This window comes from Emydura macquarii, unplaced genomic scaffold, assembly GCF_026122565.2.
Source record: "Emydura macquarii macquarii isolate MOO-44397 ecotype Brisbane River unplaced genomic scaffold, CSIRO-AGI_Emac_v2 contig_3019, whole genome shotgun sequence".
Taxonomy (NCBI): Eukaryota; Metazoa; Chordata; order Testudines; family Chelidae; genus Emydura; species Emydura macquarii.
The window spans coordinates 5,877,798-5,897,038 of record NW_027133156.1 but is presented as its reverse complement, the minus strand read 5'-3'; the positions used below and the strand labels follow the sequence as shown (position 1 = coordinate 5,897,038).

The following is a 19,241-nucleotide window of genomic DNA, read 5'->3' as shown; positions in this document are numbered from 1 at the left end:
CCCATTGCCCCAGGAGGACGCGCCTGGCACAGCCCTGCCCCGACCCGTCCGTCCCCTCCCGGCAGGTACATGCTCGGGGCGGGCGGGGCCGGACCTCGTGCCGCAGGGGGCAGCGGAGGCGGGAGCTAGAGGAAGCAGAAGAGAGCGCGAGAGTCTCAACAGCGACGGAGCTTCGGTCGCAGGGCTGAAGGGGCGGAGCTCGAACGTGGGGAGAGGGGGGCAGGGCCAGGGCCAGGCTCTTGGGGGCGGGGCTGCCGCAAACGTTCGCTTTGGCGCCAACTGTTTTTTTCCCTTGAGGCGGGAACTAGTGACATCTGTAAGGTTACGTGCTGTGCGTCCCTGCTGATTGGCTGGCAGTTGCCGGAATCCCGCCCCTTCCCCCCCTGGCCCGGCCTGCGGGACCTGCGGCGGCGGCGACAACGGCGGCCCTGGGGGGGGGGGAGGATCCCGGGTCTCCGAGGAGCGGCCGTGTCGAAGGAGAGACGCCAACCGGTTGGTGACGGGGGCCGCGGCAGGGTGGGAAGGGAGAGACCCAGTCCCTGTCACTGCTTCCAGCCGCACACCGCCTGGCGCAGCCCCCCCGGCCTGGCGCAGCCGCCACCCTCTCCTGGCATAACCCCCCCGGCCAGGCACAGCCCCCTGGCCCCCTCCCAGCTGCCGCCCCCCCCCCCCGGCCTGGCACCAGCCCCCAGCCCGGCACGACCCACCACCAGCATCCTTCTCCGCCTAGAACAGCCCCCTCCCCTGCTGCTGCCACTGCCATTCCCGCCTGGCACTGCGCTCCTCCCCCCCGGCCCATCACCTTCCCCTGCTTGGCACAACCCGCCCTTCCGAACAGCCGCCTCTATCCCCGACCTGGCCCAGCCACACCTTCCTAGCTGCCACCCAGCACAAGCCCTCCAACCAGCACAAGCAGCCCCACCGCCATCCCCAGCCTGGCATTACTCCCTATCCCCCTGCCCCGCTGCTGTCATCCCCAGGTTGGCATGACCCCATTTCTCTGCTCCCCCCTGGCCTAGCATAGCCCCATTTGCCCTTCCCCCAGCTGCCATCCCCACCTTGGCATAGCCCCCATCTGTCCTCCCAGTTTCCGCCATCTCCACCCCCCCACCATCCCTAGTCCCTATTCTCCCCCTGCAACTTTTATCATCCCTAGCATAGTATAATCCCTGTTCTTCCCTTTCCCATCCCTGGCATGGCATAAGATACTAAATGGGAAATGACTGCCTAGGAAGGATTACTGCAGAAAAGGATATGAGGATTGTAGTACATCCCAAATTAAATACGAGTCAACAGTATAATACTGTTGCAAAATAAAGCAAACACCATTCTGGGATGTGTTAGCAGGAATGTTGTAAGGAAGACGCAAGAAGTAACTCACTCATCTCATCTCATCGCCCTCCCCAGCCTCCTGTCCCTTGGTATGATCCCCCCTTTCAACCAATCCCAGCCTGGTACCCCCTGGTATTAATCCTGCCTCTCTCTTCACCTTAGTCAGCCTGGTGTCTCTTGGTACAAATCCCACCATCTATCTCCAACCTGGTACTACTCCCAATTGTTCCCTCCTAACCCCAGCCTGGTGCCCCCAGTACAAATTCTCACATACCCACTTGTTCTGTCCCATACCTGTTGCCTTCTGGTATAACTTTCTCCCTGAATATGGTACTTTCCTGATTAATGAGAGCATCTTTAATAGTTCCGCTCTGGATTCATCGTCCCTGGCACACTTTCTTATACTCCTCATCTGATGAATGTTATGCTAATCATAACTTTCCCCAAGATAGCAGCATCCACCCCTTCATCCCTCACATCCACCCCAATAAAAATCATGATGCTTCTGCAGCGGGGGGATGAAGCCTGGGGTAATGGGTATAAGTCAGTTCAACAGAAAACACTACTGCCTTTTGTGTATGTCCTTTTGAGTTTACATTTTACTGGTAAAGATTTCATAGCATATTTACTTGTGCTGGTATCCAGATATCTTAGTCCAGCCTTCCCGCATTGCATCATTCGATGTTCATCAGGCTGCCCCCCTCAGTTCAGAGATGGTTGCATGTCAGTGGAGGTGGGACGGGTGAAATGATTGTACACCAACTGTAAACTGTATGCCTTGGGTTAAGTACTATTGAATCCATTGACAGGAAAAACGTTATGTAAATGTGCAGTGTTTATACAAATTGTATAAATGTAATGGGAATTTACTTTTAAACTGTAGGCAAGAATGGAATTGGATTATTTTCATTAATTTGTTTAGAGAGAGACATGTAGACCATCTTAATGCATGTAAACTGAGTTGGCTGCATTAAAAGGTTTTTTTCTATGAAGATTATTTAGCAAAATTAAATAAAATAGAGATAAATATAATTTTTGTGTCTTGCTTAAGAACACTTCTGATAATGCATGAAGTTGTCCTTTATTTATATGATAGAGGCTTGTTTATTTTGCCAGATTACAGATCTACTGTAAGCTGGTATCAAAAATCCATCTAGCTCTACTTTGCTTGTTGGTGGGTTTCATTAAAGAAAGAATTCAAAACCGGTGTCAATGAGTGATACTTCAAGATGCTTTTAGTTCATGATATTGTTTTGAAAGTATTGGTTAATCTAACTATTTTGCTTTTTTATTGTACATACACAGATGGGGAAGCTGTAGGAAATTAGTATAATGGCAACAGATGATGATGGACTGACATTATTTGATATCCCTTTTGGTGGTAAGACCTTCGTTAACTAAGTTGTTAATTTTTTACTTTGCAGGATGACAACAAATCCTCGACACCATATGTATATTAATACCATGATGGGTGAAGATGATAGAATTTGTTTTTAAAAATCATTTTAATCTAACCTGGGACTGCAAATACTAAAATACCATAATCACATGGTTATGGCATGGTGTCAGCACAGACCAGAGTTAAGGTTGTATGGGTACCTTAAAGTGTGTAGATTAAGTGTAACCTTAACTCTGAATTTCCTGAGTTTTATAATGCATGATTTTGAGATAACTGCAACATCCCTGTAATGTCTCTTACCTTTAAATTGCTAATACATATCCTCAACCTGAACTCCATTTTTTATGTGGAAATATTACAGGCGATATACTAGTTTGTGTCTGCTGTGTATTCATGAGTACATTTACTTTCATTTAGTACTGCACAAGCAATCAAGATACTGTAAACATTATGTTACTAACCAGGAGAAAATCAAAACAAGGCACACAAGACCAGATTATAAATTTCAGATGCACTGTGCATACTAATATCTTCAGTAATAACAACTACATGTTGCAGAATTGGAGGGGTTCAAAGAAAGGCAGTGAGAATGACTAGGGGCATGAGAAGAAGTCTGTTATGAAAAGACAGATTGTTAAGTGAGAAATAAGACAAATAAAAGGGGATGTTACATTTAAAGCTGACTGAAATTCAGAATTTCCAGTTCATAAGAAATTTCTGAATTCCCCCAGTTTACAAGAAATATTGAATTCTGAGAATTTTTCTTTTGGAAATACTGAAACAAGGTGTCACAAAAATGAAATATGCTCCTTGATGCCCAGCAATAGCTCAGTGAAATTGACGATTCACATCAGTTTCACTGCTGCCCACCACTGAGTAGCAGCAATGAAACTGATGTGAATTGTGTCTACAGCTGCACGAGATCTAGGTTTCTCTGCCTGCAGATTGCCCCTGGGTTGGGGAACCTCATTGCTTCCAAACACCCAGGCCAGCTGGCTGTCTCCTACAGCCTGGAGAGCTAGCTGCTCCAAGATTCAGGCATCCCAGGGAGCCAGCTGACCAGGGGGTCAGTATCAGAGAGCCTGACAGCCCCAGATTCATTTGTGGCTTTCAGACTCCCTGCTGTTGTGCTGGGAGCTTAAACACTAAGAGGCAAGTATGCCAGTCTCCCCGCTGTGTGGTAGGGAGTCTGAAAGCACTCAGAGCCGTGGCTCCCAGTGCTTCTTGACTCTCAGCTCAGCCAGAGTTTTCAGGGCTTCCAGGCTCCTTGCTCTGCTTCAGGATGCCTGGGGTTCCTGGCCCGAGGCAGTCCACCTGTTGGGGCTTCCTTGGAGCCTGCCAGATGACCCCTCATATGATTCAGAGAAAGAGCATTGAAGGAGGCTCGCTTTCATTGGAAATTTCAGGCTTGATGAACCAGTTTTTTCTGATGAATTCTAATTATATTATTAAAATATCAGTAAACTTTCATGATATAAATAAGCTATTTGAATTGCAACACAGATTACATAAACAAATTGCTATATTAAATTTCTTAATATACTAGGAGGAGATTTTAAATATAGCAGTAGTTTTCTGTCATTTGGTGTTGTGATGCTTTTATCTAACTTCCAGAGTGATCTAAGCTTTGGGTGTGACATGCCCTTGGACTCGGGTTTCAAATTTCAACATGGCTGACTTAGCACTTACCGTTTGTTTATGTGTGGGTCTTCTGACTAAGACCTTGGGAACCAATGATCTGTCTTCTCATCATTGACACTAAAGATTCTTTTTCATAGGAATAGAAATTTAGTGTCCTTGGCTAATATATCCCTATCTGCCTGTTCTTTGTTATCCCAGAGGTGGCTATATTTTATTAGCCGTATATGTGCTTAGTTATAAAGTAGCTGGCAATGATAGGTGCTATACAAATTTAAAAGATTTTTAATTAATACATTAGTGTTAATTGTAGTTCTGTGAAATGAACAATGGACACTTGCACAGAAAGAGTAAAGCTTGAAAGTTTAAAATGTTTCTTTTGATCTTGCTTTATTTGCAGCTTCCCCTTTTAGGAATGATGATGAGAGCTCAGTGGATATTTATGATGGGTTGGATAGCACTTCGATTGTTTCAGGTATGTTGATAGTAAACTGCTGCATTATCTTACTCAGTTTGATCTACTATGTGAGGATTCTTGATGCTATTCAGGCCAGGTTCAAGCAAGTTTATTTAGTATAAGTTATGACTTAGTTGTACTGTACATGCTTCACATTAAACTATTAGTTTAAATTCAAGATGTAATTAGATTTTTTACAGTAATATAATTGAGCATTCTTAAATCTATTAACTGAACTACCATAAGAGATGATTTATCCTTGGCACTGACTATTTTAACAAAGATGTGACGTGTCTGAGCACTGAATCCCTGAGGAGAGCCTATAGGCCTCCCCAAAACCTCTTGCTATTAATACAATACATTATTATTTATGTTCTTAATTTCTTGTGCTTTTTTTTTTTAAATAACCTCATGTGCTAATATGGATCTTTTTTTAAAAGCTTCATTTTTTTAAAGGATGGGAGAAATGTAGCCAGTGTATGATCTTGTTTTTTAATCTTTTAGGGCAGTTCACTAGGAGCTAGCTCATTATACCTTCTTGTGTTCAGTGCTATTAAAACTTTAAACAGGCATTTCTATAGTAGCATTCCTATAGTCATCACATTTAAGAGTAGATGTGTTTTGTTTCAAAGTCTCTCTTCAGATTTTTATAAGGCTTGTTATAATTCCACCATAACAATTCCCCGAGTTTGAAATTTGATATGAAATCTTGTGTTGAGAATTCTTTATAGTGCTGCAACTGAAATGTGGCTTCATTTTTTAAGTGATAGTATAAAAAGATATAAAATAGTAATAATTAATATGATGCGTCTAGCTCAGTAATTCAGGTAAGTGGCATGTTGTATGCAGTGTAGTTCTGAAAGATTGTATTTTATTTGTAGTTTAAAAATAAAGACCTTTCAGAATTATGCTACACACAAATAAAGTGTCACTACCTGACTGGGTGCATTATGTTAATTATATCTATTTGTATTATGGTAGCATCTAAAAATTTCAGTCAAGGATTGGGGTAGGGATGTAAATTTCATTTAAAAAAGGTAACCGTTTAAACTATTAAAATTATATTGGTTAACTGTTAAACCAATATAATTGTCCCCCCACACCCTGCCCCCTCCCCTTAGCCCCCAGGTAGCATCCCCAGTCTGGCTCACGGGGGACCTCCCGTCTCGGACCCGTATTCCCCATTGTTCCACAGTGGGGTACCTCCCAGCACCTGCACCAGGGCCTCGGCTTCCCTGGGCGGCAGCAGCAGGAGCACATCTGTCTTCACCATAGAGACCAAGAGCCCGTGCTGCTGGTTAACCGATAAGTATTAGTCTTAACTGTAAGATGAGATGAGGGAGAGTGTTTGGCATCTGTAGTCTATGTTTCTGCATTACAGTGGAGCTAAAGCAAGTGAGTCAAGACTTGGGAGGGGACATAAAATAACAGAGGAAAGTTTACCAGTTACATTCTAAATGCCCTTCATTTTGGAACATTCTTGGTTACTGGATTGAGTGTTGAGATTGCCCTCACTCTTTCTGACTGACCTGCCTGTTACCTGTATATGTAACTCATGGGTGTCAAAGGCTGGGCTTTCTTGGTAACTGGCCTCTCTGCCTCAGGAATCTTCTCCCACTGGAAATGTTTCTAAGACTGAAGCTGGCTAGATACAAAATGCATTGCAAGACACACTTTGTTCTGGCTTTCCATTATTCACTGACTCTGGAATCCTGGAAACTTGGCCTACCATCTTGATTTAGCCCTTCTCTACACTTTTAAATTACAATGGCTTGCTATGCATTTGCTCTCTGTTTTGATTGGAAACAGTATTAGTCAATGCAAAATGCACCCACATTGAGTGGTAATAGCTGTCCTATGAATCAGTAACAACAATAAAAAATTTAAAATATTTGCAAGTAGACTTTACAACTAAATTTCATTCATTTTTACACTACAATGCAAATTAGGCCGTTCAATTTTCAAATAAAATAAAAGTAGCACAGATAGTCAAGTGGCGAGGTGAGGGGAGGGAATCTCCTTACTGTTGTGACTTTCTCATTGAAGAGTGTGAGCAGTCATGTTTAAAAGGCCTCTCTGTGACAGAAGTCTGCTCACTACATAATACAAACCACTTAGATCATATTTTTCCTTTACCTAATGGGTATTTCTTATTTCAGATAATCCTGCTCAAAAGTCTACACCAACCAGAAATTGTTTAAACTTATTTGATGAGATCCTGATTGAAGAAGGAACTGCAAAGGAAGCAAATTACAATGACGTGTGTATTAATATGACTACAGCTAATATAGAAAAAATAGTCATATGTGCTAGCAGACTGCAAAAATTGTTTTAAAACACTAGTGGTCAAATCATAGAAGAAAAGAAAACTTTAATGTAACAAAACTATGCACTAAACAATTGTATCTTAATTTCAAGGATTACGTAAGGGAATTGGGCTCATGTTCTAATTATGGCACTGTCTATTCTCATGTTAATGCATGAAGTGTCATGATGAGATTATACCCTGGAGCCTTTCAGTCCTCCTCCCAATTATGTTCTGAAAAAAATCTTGCACTGATTATGGAGAGATGGTCTGTATATTTAAGGGTGTGGTTGGGCTTATCAGAAAACTAACCTTGAAACTGCCTCCGATTTTACAAAATTTAAACTGCTTTACCTGAAACCTCTTAATTGTAGTTCCCTAATAAAAAGAAGAAAATATTTTGGAAATTTGGAGGCAGTTGGCTAATCTGTGTGATAAGTATGACTGTTTGGAAAATTGCATGTTCATTTTATAAAAGTTTCCTAACTCCTGGATGATTAAAAAAAAATCTTAAATTAGAAATGCTAAAACTTTGTGTATTCTGTTGACATTAACAAGAACTTGTTCCTTTGACTGTTTTTGGAAAGTTTAGGTTTTAGCATTTTTCATTCTATTTATTTTAAACTGAGAGTCTTCTGTATTTTATAACGTCTACAGGGTCCCTGATGGGGACTCGTACTTTACAAAACCAGAGAAAGCTGCAGGACTTGCTCTTCCCACAGAGCTCTTAAAGGTTGTAAGAGAAGGAATGCATGCAGAACTGCTGTTTAGCACAGTCTTAAACGCATCAAAAATTCCACTTTTGCAGAAGCTTGTTCTATGACCCCCAGATAAGCTCATCCTCATCTCCCAGTGGCTTTGTTTCCTTTAACTCCCCAGCTTGCCACTGTACTGTACATATGCATAGTTTGCTCTGCTTACGTGCAGGTCAGTGAGGTTTTTAATAACTTTTTTAACACCCAAACTGGAGAAGTTATTTTATATATCTACCTGCATAGGCTAACTTGATTTTTTTGTCTGACAGCTTTTTAGGCAAGTTAATATTTTAAAATGAGAATGGTATTGGGAAGAAATGTCATTTTATAAGCTGTGTTCTTAACTTAAGAACAGTTTCCAGATACAAATCTTAGAATCATTAACTTAACCAACTTTTGCATAAATGGTCAACCTCTATAAAGTGAAAACTCCTTTCTTTTACAGTTGAAGGCAGAGTATGGAAAATGTCAACAGCAGATTAAAGAGTTGATGAAGAAGTTTAAGGAAGTACAGGCACAGGTACTAAAGGGTATTTTCAAGACTTATCATTGAGAATTCAGTTTGCTTTAAATACACTAATAAAGCATCAGATGTATATTGCTTTGAGAGAGAATAACACAACTAATTAAATATTGTATCTTTTTGGTAGGTATCTACTGCAATAACTTCCCCAGGAATCTCTAAAGCAAATGGTGGTCACTTGTTGTCTCTTTGTAGGATATACTGATGTCAAAATGTGTCAGTACTTTTAGTAGATTACTAGATAAATACACTTCTGTTTCTAAAATTACATATAATAATGTAAACTAGTTTCTTAGGAACCACTTTATACTTTAAAAAGAAAGCTGGCTGGCTGCTTCTGCAAAGATGTCTAATTCTTCTGTTGATAATGTCTATTTAATTTATAATGTCAGAGTCTCAGTATCTATGCAGAGTAGTTAATCCTGAAGAAAGGGAGTTAAAAGCAAAAAATGAAGACCAGATGCTGAACACTTTCCACTTACTGATGCCAGTGAGAACTGAAGGTGCTCAACACCTCAAAATTTGTTCCTGTATAATTTTATTTGCTGAGAGGAATTTGATGCCCATGATCAGCCCAGTATGCCCTGCTGTGGACACTAATGTTGCCAGGAGGATGAGGTTACAATAGAGGAAGGAAAATTGTTTTAGAATACAAACTCTAGAAATTTTATAGCACCCATAAGCATCTTTTATAAGGTGTGTATGTAACACAGAAAATTACAATCCGTGCCCTGTAAAGCTTATAAGATAAATTGTACACTTGACACAATGACAGTGAGAGCAACAAATAGTAGAGAGGGCATGGAGCAAGGAAGGGGGTAGATTACATGTGTACAATTCCATGAGCTTTCTGTATAAAATATGCTTACATCTTGGTGGTGGTTATATTTTTTAATTTATCAAAAATACAGGGAACATAAGTAAGAGTGAAGATTTTTGACTCAGAGAGAGACCATTCATTCACTGCCTTTTAAATAACTCTTGCAATACATTTTGTAGTCTGTTTTAATAGGAATGTGTGTTTTCCTAATTGCTATCCTATGTGTCTAAAGATGTTTTTATTCATGTATGAGGGTAAATATTTGGGGCTAATTCTCCGTGCATTTTTTAAATAGAACTCCATTCTACAAAATGAAAATCAGGCCCTTAAAAAGAATATTTCAGCACTTATCAAAACTGCTAGAGTGGAAATTAATCGCAAGGATGAGGAAATCAGTAATCTCCACCAAAGGTACAAGTAGATAGATCTAATTTATTATTTACTTTTTGCCTGAAAATGTTTATATCCTTCTATTAGAAACCTTTAATGCATTTTAAGTGGAAGTGAACACATGAAAAATCACTGTTTAGTAAATGGTTGTCTATAGCTAACCTTTGTACATTTTTTTTTTGCCCGAAGGGCTGACCTGAACTCTCTGGGTTCTACCCCAGGATCATTGAGAATTCCCAAAGGACTGATCACGTACTTTGCCTTATCTTTGGGTCTGGTTTGGACATCCATTCATTTTAGGTAGTTTACTTGTCCCTTTGTATGTGCATTTCAGTGTAGACTTTTCATCCATATTTCAGCTCCAGAGCTAGTCTGCTCTCATTACTGATAAACCCAATAGATTTTTTGCATACTTCTTGCTGGCCTCTCTAACTAGGTGTTGAAGAGCTGTACCTCCTCTGTTAGTTGTTAGGGTGCTCTCTATAATTTAGTAACTTGCCATACTCTGGCTGTCCTAGGCCAGGGAGTTCAAGGCATAGGTGTTAGGCCTATCTACACTAGAGAGTTTTGTCAACAATCCTGGTGTACACACTGCAATCACTCTTTTGTTGACAAAACTGCCCTGTTTTGCTGGCAAAATAAAACCACCTCCACAAAAGGCATAGGGCAGGGGTGGCCAACCAGTCAGAGATGAAGAGCCAAAAAATAGCTCTTGATAATGCTAAGAGCCACATTTTCCTTACCCTCCGCCGAAATTCGTGCTGATCCCTCATTTTCGGGGGCAGCTTGTCAATTGACAAGCTCCTCTCCTCCCTTACACTCTGGGGACAATTAATCGGTCAATTTCAGCGGCAGCTTGTCAATTTCACTTTCCCCTCCCAGGCTGCTTGTCAATTTCAGAGCAAAGAGCTGCATGCAAAGAGCCCTGTGGGGCTCTCCAGCCGCATTCAGGGGAGTGGGTTAGCCACCCCTGGCATAGGGCTTTTGTCAGGAGAGGTGGGGTGACACAGTCTCTGTGTCCCCTTAGAGCTGTGGAGGGGCTGTCATACTTGTCAATTTCACTGCTCTGCTAGTGAAGGGGTGAGGAGGGCCTGGAGCCTAGCTTTGCAAGCTGCGGGTTGCAGCTGTGGGTTGCAGGCAGCTGCTGACTGGCTGTGAGCCCAGGCGCAGGCAGCTGCCGCCCCAGGACGCACGCAAGCCCTGGATGGCTGCCGCCCGGCTGTAAGCCCAGGTGCGGGCAGCTGCCGCACCAGGATACCTGCGCCCAGGCTCTCAGCCAGGCAGCAGCTGCCTGGGGCTTGCCAGCATCCTGGGTGCCAGCGGGGCTGCATCCGCCCGCACCCAGACTTGTAGCCAGGCAGCTACAGCCTGGCTGGCAAGCCATGGGCGATTGCAGCTCCACTGGCATCCTGGCTGCATCCTGCTGCCAGAATCCCAGTATCCCCCGCATCCCAGGGCAGCAGCAAGCCGTGGGCAGCTATAATTAGAGCAGTGGCTGAAAGTGGACATATCTTATGTCAACAAAATTTCTGTAGTGTAGACATAGCCTTAGACTAGAGAGGTATTGGCTGTTTGGTTCCTGGACTCCTGCGGCTAAGGCACTGGACTGGGACTCAGGACATCTAGTTTAAATTCCCAACTCTGTCACTCACTTCCAGTGTGACCTCAGGCAAGCCACTTAGTTTATTTATGCCTCAGTTTCTCCATCGGTAAAATGGAAATAAAAATCACCCTACCTTATCAAGTGATATTAGTAGGATAAACCTATTGTTTGTGAGAATCAGAAGTTGCAGTACTGGAGGTCATAAGCCCCTAGATTACATGAAGTTCTTGTAGAGATGATTATCAGGAGAGCTATGACTGAGATCAAGAGATATTAATTTGTCATTATTCATAATAATCTTGAGGTAGTGTCCAAATGAATGTATTTGAATAGTGTACAATCTGATTAACACATACTGCCTTGCCCTATTAGTTCTTTCAACTGATTGAATTGACAAGTTAGCTGTTTTCTTCACAGCCTTGAGTTCAGCATTCTAAATCTCAAAACTATTGTTTTCTTTCAGAATCTTAATTTATTTTGCAAGACATTTCCACATTATACTGCTATAAGTTCTAAAAGACAATGAGGCAATTATTAGCTACTTTAGAGGTGTCCATCATTCACTATAGGCTACTAGAGTATAGTATAGGTCATAGCACTGAAGGTAACGATTTAAAAAAATCATAATTTATCTGTCATACCTTTAGGACATGTAGGAGATGACTGGGTCAAGGGGTGATTTAGCCAGCGTTATGGGCATTCTTATGGCATTCCTGACAGGCAGAATTTGGGCACATATTTCATGATAGACTTAATCATCATTGTAACTGAAGTCTCTTTCTTTATAAGGAAAAGATGCCTTGTTGTTCTGAGGCTTTGCCACAGCTATAAAGTGTTATATGCTCAGATACTGCAATACTGGGCACCTGAATAGAATATAATATGCTGGACCTCAAACAATGGAACGCAGTCTTGGTCCTTATGTCCAAACCCTGATCTATAGCAATGGCAAATTTGTGAAAGAGTAAACATCTCTGGGTCTTAGAGACAAATCTGTAGAAAACTCAGACTTATGTACTTCAGTTTTGAGCTTTGATTCCACACAGTGGCCTAAGGCATATATATATACAGATTGTCAATTTGCTTAAAGCACTTTACACAGAAGTTGAGTGAGAGGGAACTAAAGTGGTTATTTAAAAAATTACTTCGATACCATCAAGTTCACAACAAATGTAAGTACTCCATATGCTTTTAACTGTCAGACTACCTGTTGCTCTTGATGGAAATCCTGTTCTCTTTGTATTGTTGCACTTAGATGCCAGAACATGGGTTTTCCATAATTAGTATAATCAAAACAAGCCCATGCATTTATTCAGCAAAGGCCACAGGATTTGATGTAGATGTTGATGAATGGCTCCCGTGTAGATGCTTCTAGCCTACTCCCTTAGTGTTAAAGGGAACCAGGATTAAACCATCTTGGTGGACGTAGTCACAGTGAACACTTAACAATAGCAAGCTGAACTGGTAAAGTTGATTCTGTCTGAGCAGATCTAGATTTCAAACCTAATTAACATAATACCAAAATAATACTAAGGAGTAGAATTTTTACTTACTTTGAAATGAGTTATTACATAGACTCAGACTAACGAGGACAGTGGGGTTTTTAGTGTATATTAAATTGAGGACAAAATTAAATATTAGTACTAAATGAAAATCAGGCACACTAAAAAAAGGAATAAAAATGAGAGAGAGTTCAAAACAAGCAGAGTGCAAGGAAATAGCTTTAGGCAATCACAGCAGCAACAATATTTTATTGACTTGAAAGCATAAAACCAAAAATAGGAACTACCACATTTTTTTCATCCATAGGCAAATTCCATATTTGGCTGAGAAGTGGATAGCAAATAATGTTTCTGTGCTTGGGACTGACGTGATTGGCTCTCTTTTGCCCTGTAGTTCCTATAAGTTTGTTCTTGGCTTTGAAAGTACACTTGGATTCAGTTTAGAAGTTGTAGTAATCAGAGCTATCTCATCCCTGTCTCTGAAAACACCCACCGATATGACTTCTATATGTTGTCCCTGTGCTCTTACTTATTTTGTTTCCTGGATTATGGACTGGTATTCCTTTAGAGTTAGTCATGATAAGGTAAAAAACATAGCATTATTTTCAATCATGCCCTTTCCATGGAATGCTATGTTTTGGACATGGCACAAAAGTGGGCCTTTTCTGTTCTAGCTAGGTATTTTTTGCATGCCCCTCACTATCTGCATCGGCTATGCCCTTTTTTTCCTGTGATGACCTTGCAGCAGTAACGCCTGGTCTTGATGAGGCTTCGTTATTGTAATTTACTTGTTTTCCGTTGCTTGCAGCAAATTCAACACAATAGTCTGTTTGCTTTTTGGTTTGATCATATTACACCTATTCTTTTCACGGCCTGTCTACAGAACAGCAGGTTTGCTGTCTGAGTTAGCGTAGCTGATTTTTATAACCCCTAATGGCATAAGCCCGGATTATATTTGAGACTTCCTCTGATGGTTATAGATGTTTCACTGCTTGGTAATGAAGCAGTAAGTTAAAATAATAAAACTGATATGTGGAATATACAATTCTATCTTTTTTGCCCTGTGGTTCCTAACACATTTGTTTTTGGGATATTTCGCCACAAAGGTTACTTTTTTCAAATGAGTTGCTGTTTAGGACCAAATGTATTGATTGTCAGTTTTTAATTTCTAGGTCTGCTTTAAAAAAAATCTTTATTTTTAATGTCATAGTTTTGCCCAACTTTTTCTTCAAACTGAGAATGTAGAAAAAAAAATATGAAAAAAGTTTAGTGTAAACTGTGAAAGATCAAGCTACTTAGTGTTAACCAGCAGCTTTTGCTCTCTAGAATTTCACCTGTAAAATTTTCACCTGCATTTTGGAATTTTAGGATAAACGTCTGTATTTTAAGCTTTGCTATCCTTTAATCAGTATTACTGAATAACAGTTTAAGACAGAACCCAGGTTTTCACAGTATTTTGGCTTTAGTTAAATTTAAAAAAATCCCCAAGACTTAACATGATTCTTCTATCTGTTTACAAATAGGTTATCTGAATTTCCCAATCATCGAAATAACTACACTAGAACGTATCATCCAGGATCAACTAATACAAGATGCTCCGAGATGAGTAAAACAAAAGATCCTAAATTCAGACCTGCTGCTTTAGTAGACAATACAAAGACAGATCATAGACTGAAAACTGACTGTTCCAAAGAGGTACATCACAGTTATTCATCTCATAATGTTGAGGATGGAAAATCATACTCAGAAAGAAGAAACTCTCCATATTTACTCAGATATCCTCCTGAACGGCTTTGTAATGACAGTGCTCGTACCTGTTTCCCAAACTTTGACCACAATTCCAACAAGGGTAACAGGAGGGGAAGAGAAATGAAAAATGGTGAGCAGTATAGCAGGGCAAATGACAGCAGATACAAAAGAGATGCATATCAGAGCACTGGCAACAGTACAGATAGTGAACAAGGAAACACAGACTCTCATCAAAAATTGCAAATATATTCAGAAAAATCTGGTAAAATTGAGCTGCAACAAGAAAGTAAGAGTAAAAAGCTGAAATGTAGCCCACCTGTGGAAAATAGAACGGATAGGTGCATTTTTACCTGGGACAAACAAACAACCACTAAGGAGAGATCACAAACAACAGTTGAATCTCATGGTGATGAAAAGGGTGAAAGGTCACAAAACATAAACAGAAAGGACCTGGAAACACATGATAAAGATGAGAGGAATTTTGCACAGAAAAACAAATCAACTGAAAAGCAACAAGAGCAACCAAGATGGTCTTGCCGAGCGAATAGTCCATATTCAAAGAATGAAAATGCAAGGAGCCCACACAAATCACTTAAGTGCCCTGTTGAAGATTTTAAAAGAGAAACAGACAGAGATTGCAAGAGGGACAGGGGAGCAAGTGACCATAGTTCCCGAGAGGCAAGATCTTCACCTTCTACTTTCAGCAACAGAGAGCACAAACGTACACGCTCCAAGGAAAGTAGCAGCAGATATGAATTAGAAACTACATATTCAAAATCAGAGAGACACAGAACTGAAGAAAAAAGGAAAAGAGATAAAGAAAATCAGGAAGAAAGTAGGCATCCTAAAAACGAAAGAAAAGTAAGAAAAGAAATTACACATCAGACTGCAAAAGAATCCAAGAAGGTTACGGATGCTACAAAAAATGAGAGAAGCAAATCATCTAAACCAGAAGAAACGGCCAGGGTAGCAGATAGTTTAAAAGAGTACAAAGCTAGAAAAGCTAACAATGATCAAAATGGAACAAAAAGGAAAGATCTAAAACTAAGCTTTATGGAAAAACTAAATTTAACTCTTTCTCCTGCTAAAACACAGTCTCTTTGTCAAAATAATGGACTTGAAACAGATTCCAAAAAAGCCAATGGAGAAAGTAGTGCAGAGACCCCAGAGCACACAGAAATGTCAACACCTGCCCAACCTATTAGTATTGGTTCAGTAGAGCAAACCAAGTCTCCATTGCAGGTTCCAGTTCAAACAAACTTGGAACCAAAGACACCCGTTTCTGAGATCAAAAGGAACACTGAAAATGAAGCTTTGGCAGAAACTCTGGATGTAGTGCAGCCTGAAGCTTTAGCAGAAATAGCAGATGCACTGCAACCTGAACTGGCTAATGATAACAATGTGTCCCTTTCCGAGGCTGGAATAGAGATAGAAGAGGCAGACAAAACATTCACAGCTCCTGAGTTAGCAAGCCTTATGAACCGTGAAAAAACTTGTAACATTGGTTTTGATGACTTGGAGACTGTTAGTTCTGATGATTTTGAGTCCCACAGTGTCACAGATAATATTAGAGAAATGAAGTCAGATTCATTAATGCAAGTGGTGGATACCAATTATGGTGCATCTGGAGAAAGTTTTAAGTATCCTGCCAAGGAAAACAGTGTTTCGAAAATTGTATCTTACAAGGACGATATGTCTACATCTGAGCCAACTGATAAAAATATACCAACTGATGGGGGTGTACCAGTAGTTGACCAAAACAGTTGTAATTTGGAGCCAAACTTGCCAGTACCAGAAATCAGTGTAGTAACATCTTCTCACAGTGAGAAAATAGATCCTAAAACTAAAGCAAGAGAAACTAACCCAGTTCCTGCTGATGATGATAATTCAATATTAAGCATTGATCTCAATCACTTGAGGTACATTCCAAAGATTATCAGCCCACTGAGCAGTCCAATGCGACCCTTAGCTAAAGCACTTAGGATGGAGAGCCCTTGCAAAGGACTTGTGAAGAGTTATAACAAAGGTATTCATGTATATTTTAATCTAGTTTTATTTTCTGCTTTACATATCTATCCAAAATATGCATTAGTGGGAAGTAAAGATCTTCTCAGATTTTAAACCCAGAGAATGCAATTTTGCTTTTAGTCTAGGCCATTGCTTACTCTTTCCTATTCCCCTTTATATGTACGCTTCATTGTGGGGACGTCTTTGATTGCATGATTACATTACAGTGGGTAATTAGTATTTGTGATTCACACACACATTAAATTGGAATTAAGGTAGCTGAATGAATTTGTATTACCCTTATGCAAAATAAATTTTAAAAACTTAGTCATTAAAAAGATGGACAGACCAATTAAGATATTTCATGTAAGCATGTGTTACCCTAGAGTTTATGCATTCAGTTAGGATTGATTCATGAAAATTGATCTTACACAGTTCAATGACAACTTTAACTTTGATCCACAATGAATGCATAAACTCTTCCAACAGCAATATTATATACAGCAATAATTATATTTGTTGGCTTGTATAGACCTTTTTTTTCAAAAGTATTTAAACTCTACTTTAAATGGAAAAACTGAAAGTAACCTAAACTATTGAGTCATTACTGACCCCTCCAGGATATTTTGCATTTCTGTGGCAAAGGATTTCACTGCTCTACGAACATTAGTGAATTAAGGTTTCCAACATCCAAGTAGAGTAGAAAGTAGAAAAAGCTAGTTCTGATTGAAAGTTTTCCATCAAAACTGTTTTTCAACAGAAGATTGGGATTTTGTTTAAATGAATTGCTTTTCAAAAAGTGTTTGATTTTCTATGGAAAATTTAGATTTTTGTTGAAATACAGAATGCTTGCAAACCAAAATATTTAATAAAAAAATAGTGATTTTGAAATGCTGCTGCAGTGTCTCATGGGAGTTGCAGTTTTGGTGCCTCATGCTCCTAATCTCTTCTATGAGTTTGGATCCGCAACGGGACTTTATTTCCCATGATGCACCTTGGCTTCTCTCCAAGAAAGGAAACTGGTACATGATGGGAGATGTCCAACCAGAAAGCTTGGCCTGTAGAGGAGAATGGTGAGCATGAGGTATCACAATGGCATTTCAGAATTGCAGTATCAACTGAAAACCAAAATATTAAAGTTCTCCAAACATTTAAAATTTTCGGGTGGGAATGGGACACGCACACGCTTTCTGATCACCTGTAGTGTTATACCTAGTTACAGATGGGAGAGTGGGATCAAAGGGGGAGAATTTTTAAAGGTATTGAGGAGCCTAAAGAAGCAGTTCTATGCTTAACTCCAGTGATTGCAATGGAAGTTAGATGAGTGCTTTTGAAAATCCCACTAGATGCCTATAGCATCTTTAGGTGCCTAAATACCTTTAAAATATAGCCCTAAATGACTTATGTGTGGGAAAGATGAGAATTGGAGCTGGATCTCCTGACTTCCAGGGGTGTGCGTTAGCCACCAAACCATTTTCCCTTCAGTTAAATGAATTTGAATGTCTAAATATGTTTTACAAATATGAGATAGTCAGGATGAAAGTAGTAGAAAATTTCACACTCAAATTTTAAACCACAAGAATATACCTATGACAAATATAAATTGACAAAAAAGCTGTCCTTGCAGGTATACTTCAGATACAGTGAGATGAGAGGGAAGGGAAAAGTCAGTAAACCTGTTTCTGACTTTCCTGACTCTTGTGTATTTAAATCTCAATTTTAACTTTCCATTACCATGATGGGAGCTTTTAATGTATTAACTGAGGAGCAATGGGAGAGGGTGAAGAGTTTAAATCTTTTTTCAAATACTTCCAACTTTTATAATCATTTCTTTCTGCAAAACTCAGTGTACTTAGTCCTATGGAGCTCTGCTTATCAAACTTGAGCAGCAACTCTTAAATGTTAACCTTTTCATCTGAACAGCCTTCATAAATTTGCAAATGTGATATTTAACATAACAGCAAATATAGCTGATACTAGCTGCTAAGAAAATAGAAATAGGGGACCTGAGGAGATTTGACCCCAAATAGATAAATGCCAAATGAAGGATTGTCATTGTCTTACAGTGCATCCCTAGATTTTTTATTTTTTGTTTTTAAATCCATCTGGTCCAGAACTTGAACTGCCATGTTCCAAAGTATACGTAATAGTATCTTTCCCAGACCTGAAGAGCTCTGTGAAAGCTTGAAAGCGTGTCTCTTTCACCGACAGAAGTTGGTTCAATGAAAGATATTACTTCACCCACTGTTTCTCTAATATCATGGGACCAACACATCTATAGCAACATTGCACATATCCCGAAGTAGTCATTTTATCTTTGTTAGACTGTCTGTTAGCAGTAGCCATTACATCTGTTTTTGACAGGGAAAAAGTTATAGTCTCTCTTAGTTCTGAAATTCAATACTTCTTTCTATAACTCCTGCTTAGTTGTCCCAGGGTACATGTTCATATGTACTTATGCATATGCTGCTGCTTTATTTTGACACCCTTTACTTTTTGCTTTAGTTTGTTAAAAGTTTGGTTAGGTGAAAAGTTCAGGATAGTTGTTGTTACATAAAGAAAGCTGAAGAACATTGTTCAATATCAGTAAAAGTTGCAAAACTTGTAGAAGATAGTTAAATGTTATGTAAGATTCCACTATCTTTATCTCGTCTCTATTCCTTTCCAAAAAAATCATTAATGGAATAACATGTTTACTGCTATGGAAGATACATAAAATGAACATTCAAGAACACTGACTTCAAAGTGGTGGCCACAGGAG

The 19,241-nt window shown here is 39.9% G+C and overlaps 1 protein-coding gene across 2 annotated transcripts in view; it reads left to right on the top strand.

Annotated features, from left to right (window-relative positions):
* Positions 1-369: 369 nt before the first annotated feature.
* Positions 370-19,241, top strand: part of CASP8AP2 (caspase 8 associated protein 2) — a 28,135-nt gene continuing 9,263 nt past the window's right edge. The window contains exons 1-7 of one of the 2 annotated variants that reach the window (XM_067530016.1): positions 370-492; positions 2,638-2,713; positions 4,770-4,844; positions 6,986-7,086; positions 8,332-8,406; positions 9,525-9,640; positions 14,248-16,499. In XM_067530016.1, the coding sequence (XP_067386117.1) occupies positions 2,665-2,713; positions 4,770-4,844; positions 6,986-7,086; positions 8,332-8,406; positions 9,525-9,640; positions 14,248-16,499 (2,668 nt within the window). In that variant the 5' untranslated portion in view covers positions 370-492; positions 2,638-2,664. Of the gene's footprint in view, positions 493-1,346; positions 1,422-2,637; positions 2,714-4,769; positions 4,845-6,985; positions 7,087-8,331; positions 8,407-9,524; positions 9,641-14,247; positions 16,500-19,241 lie in introns of those variants that run through there. The other variant, XM_067530017.1, reaches the window with a different exon arrangement.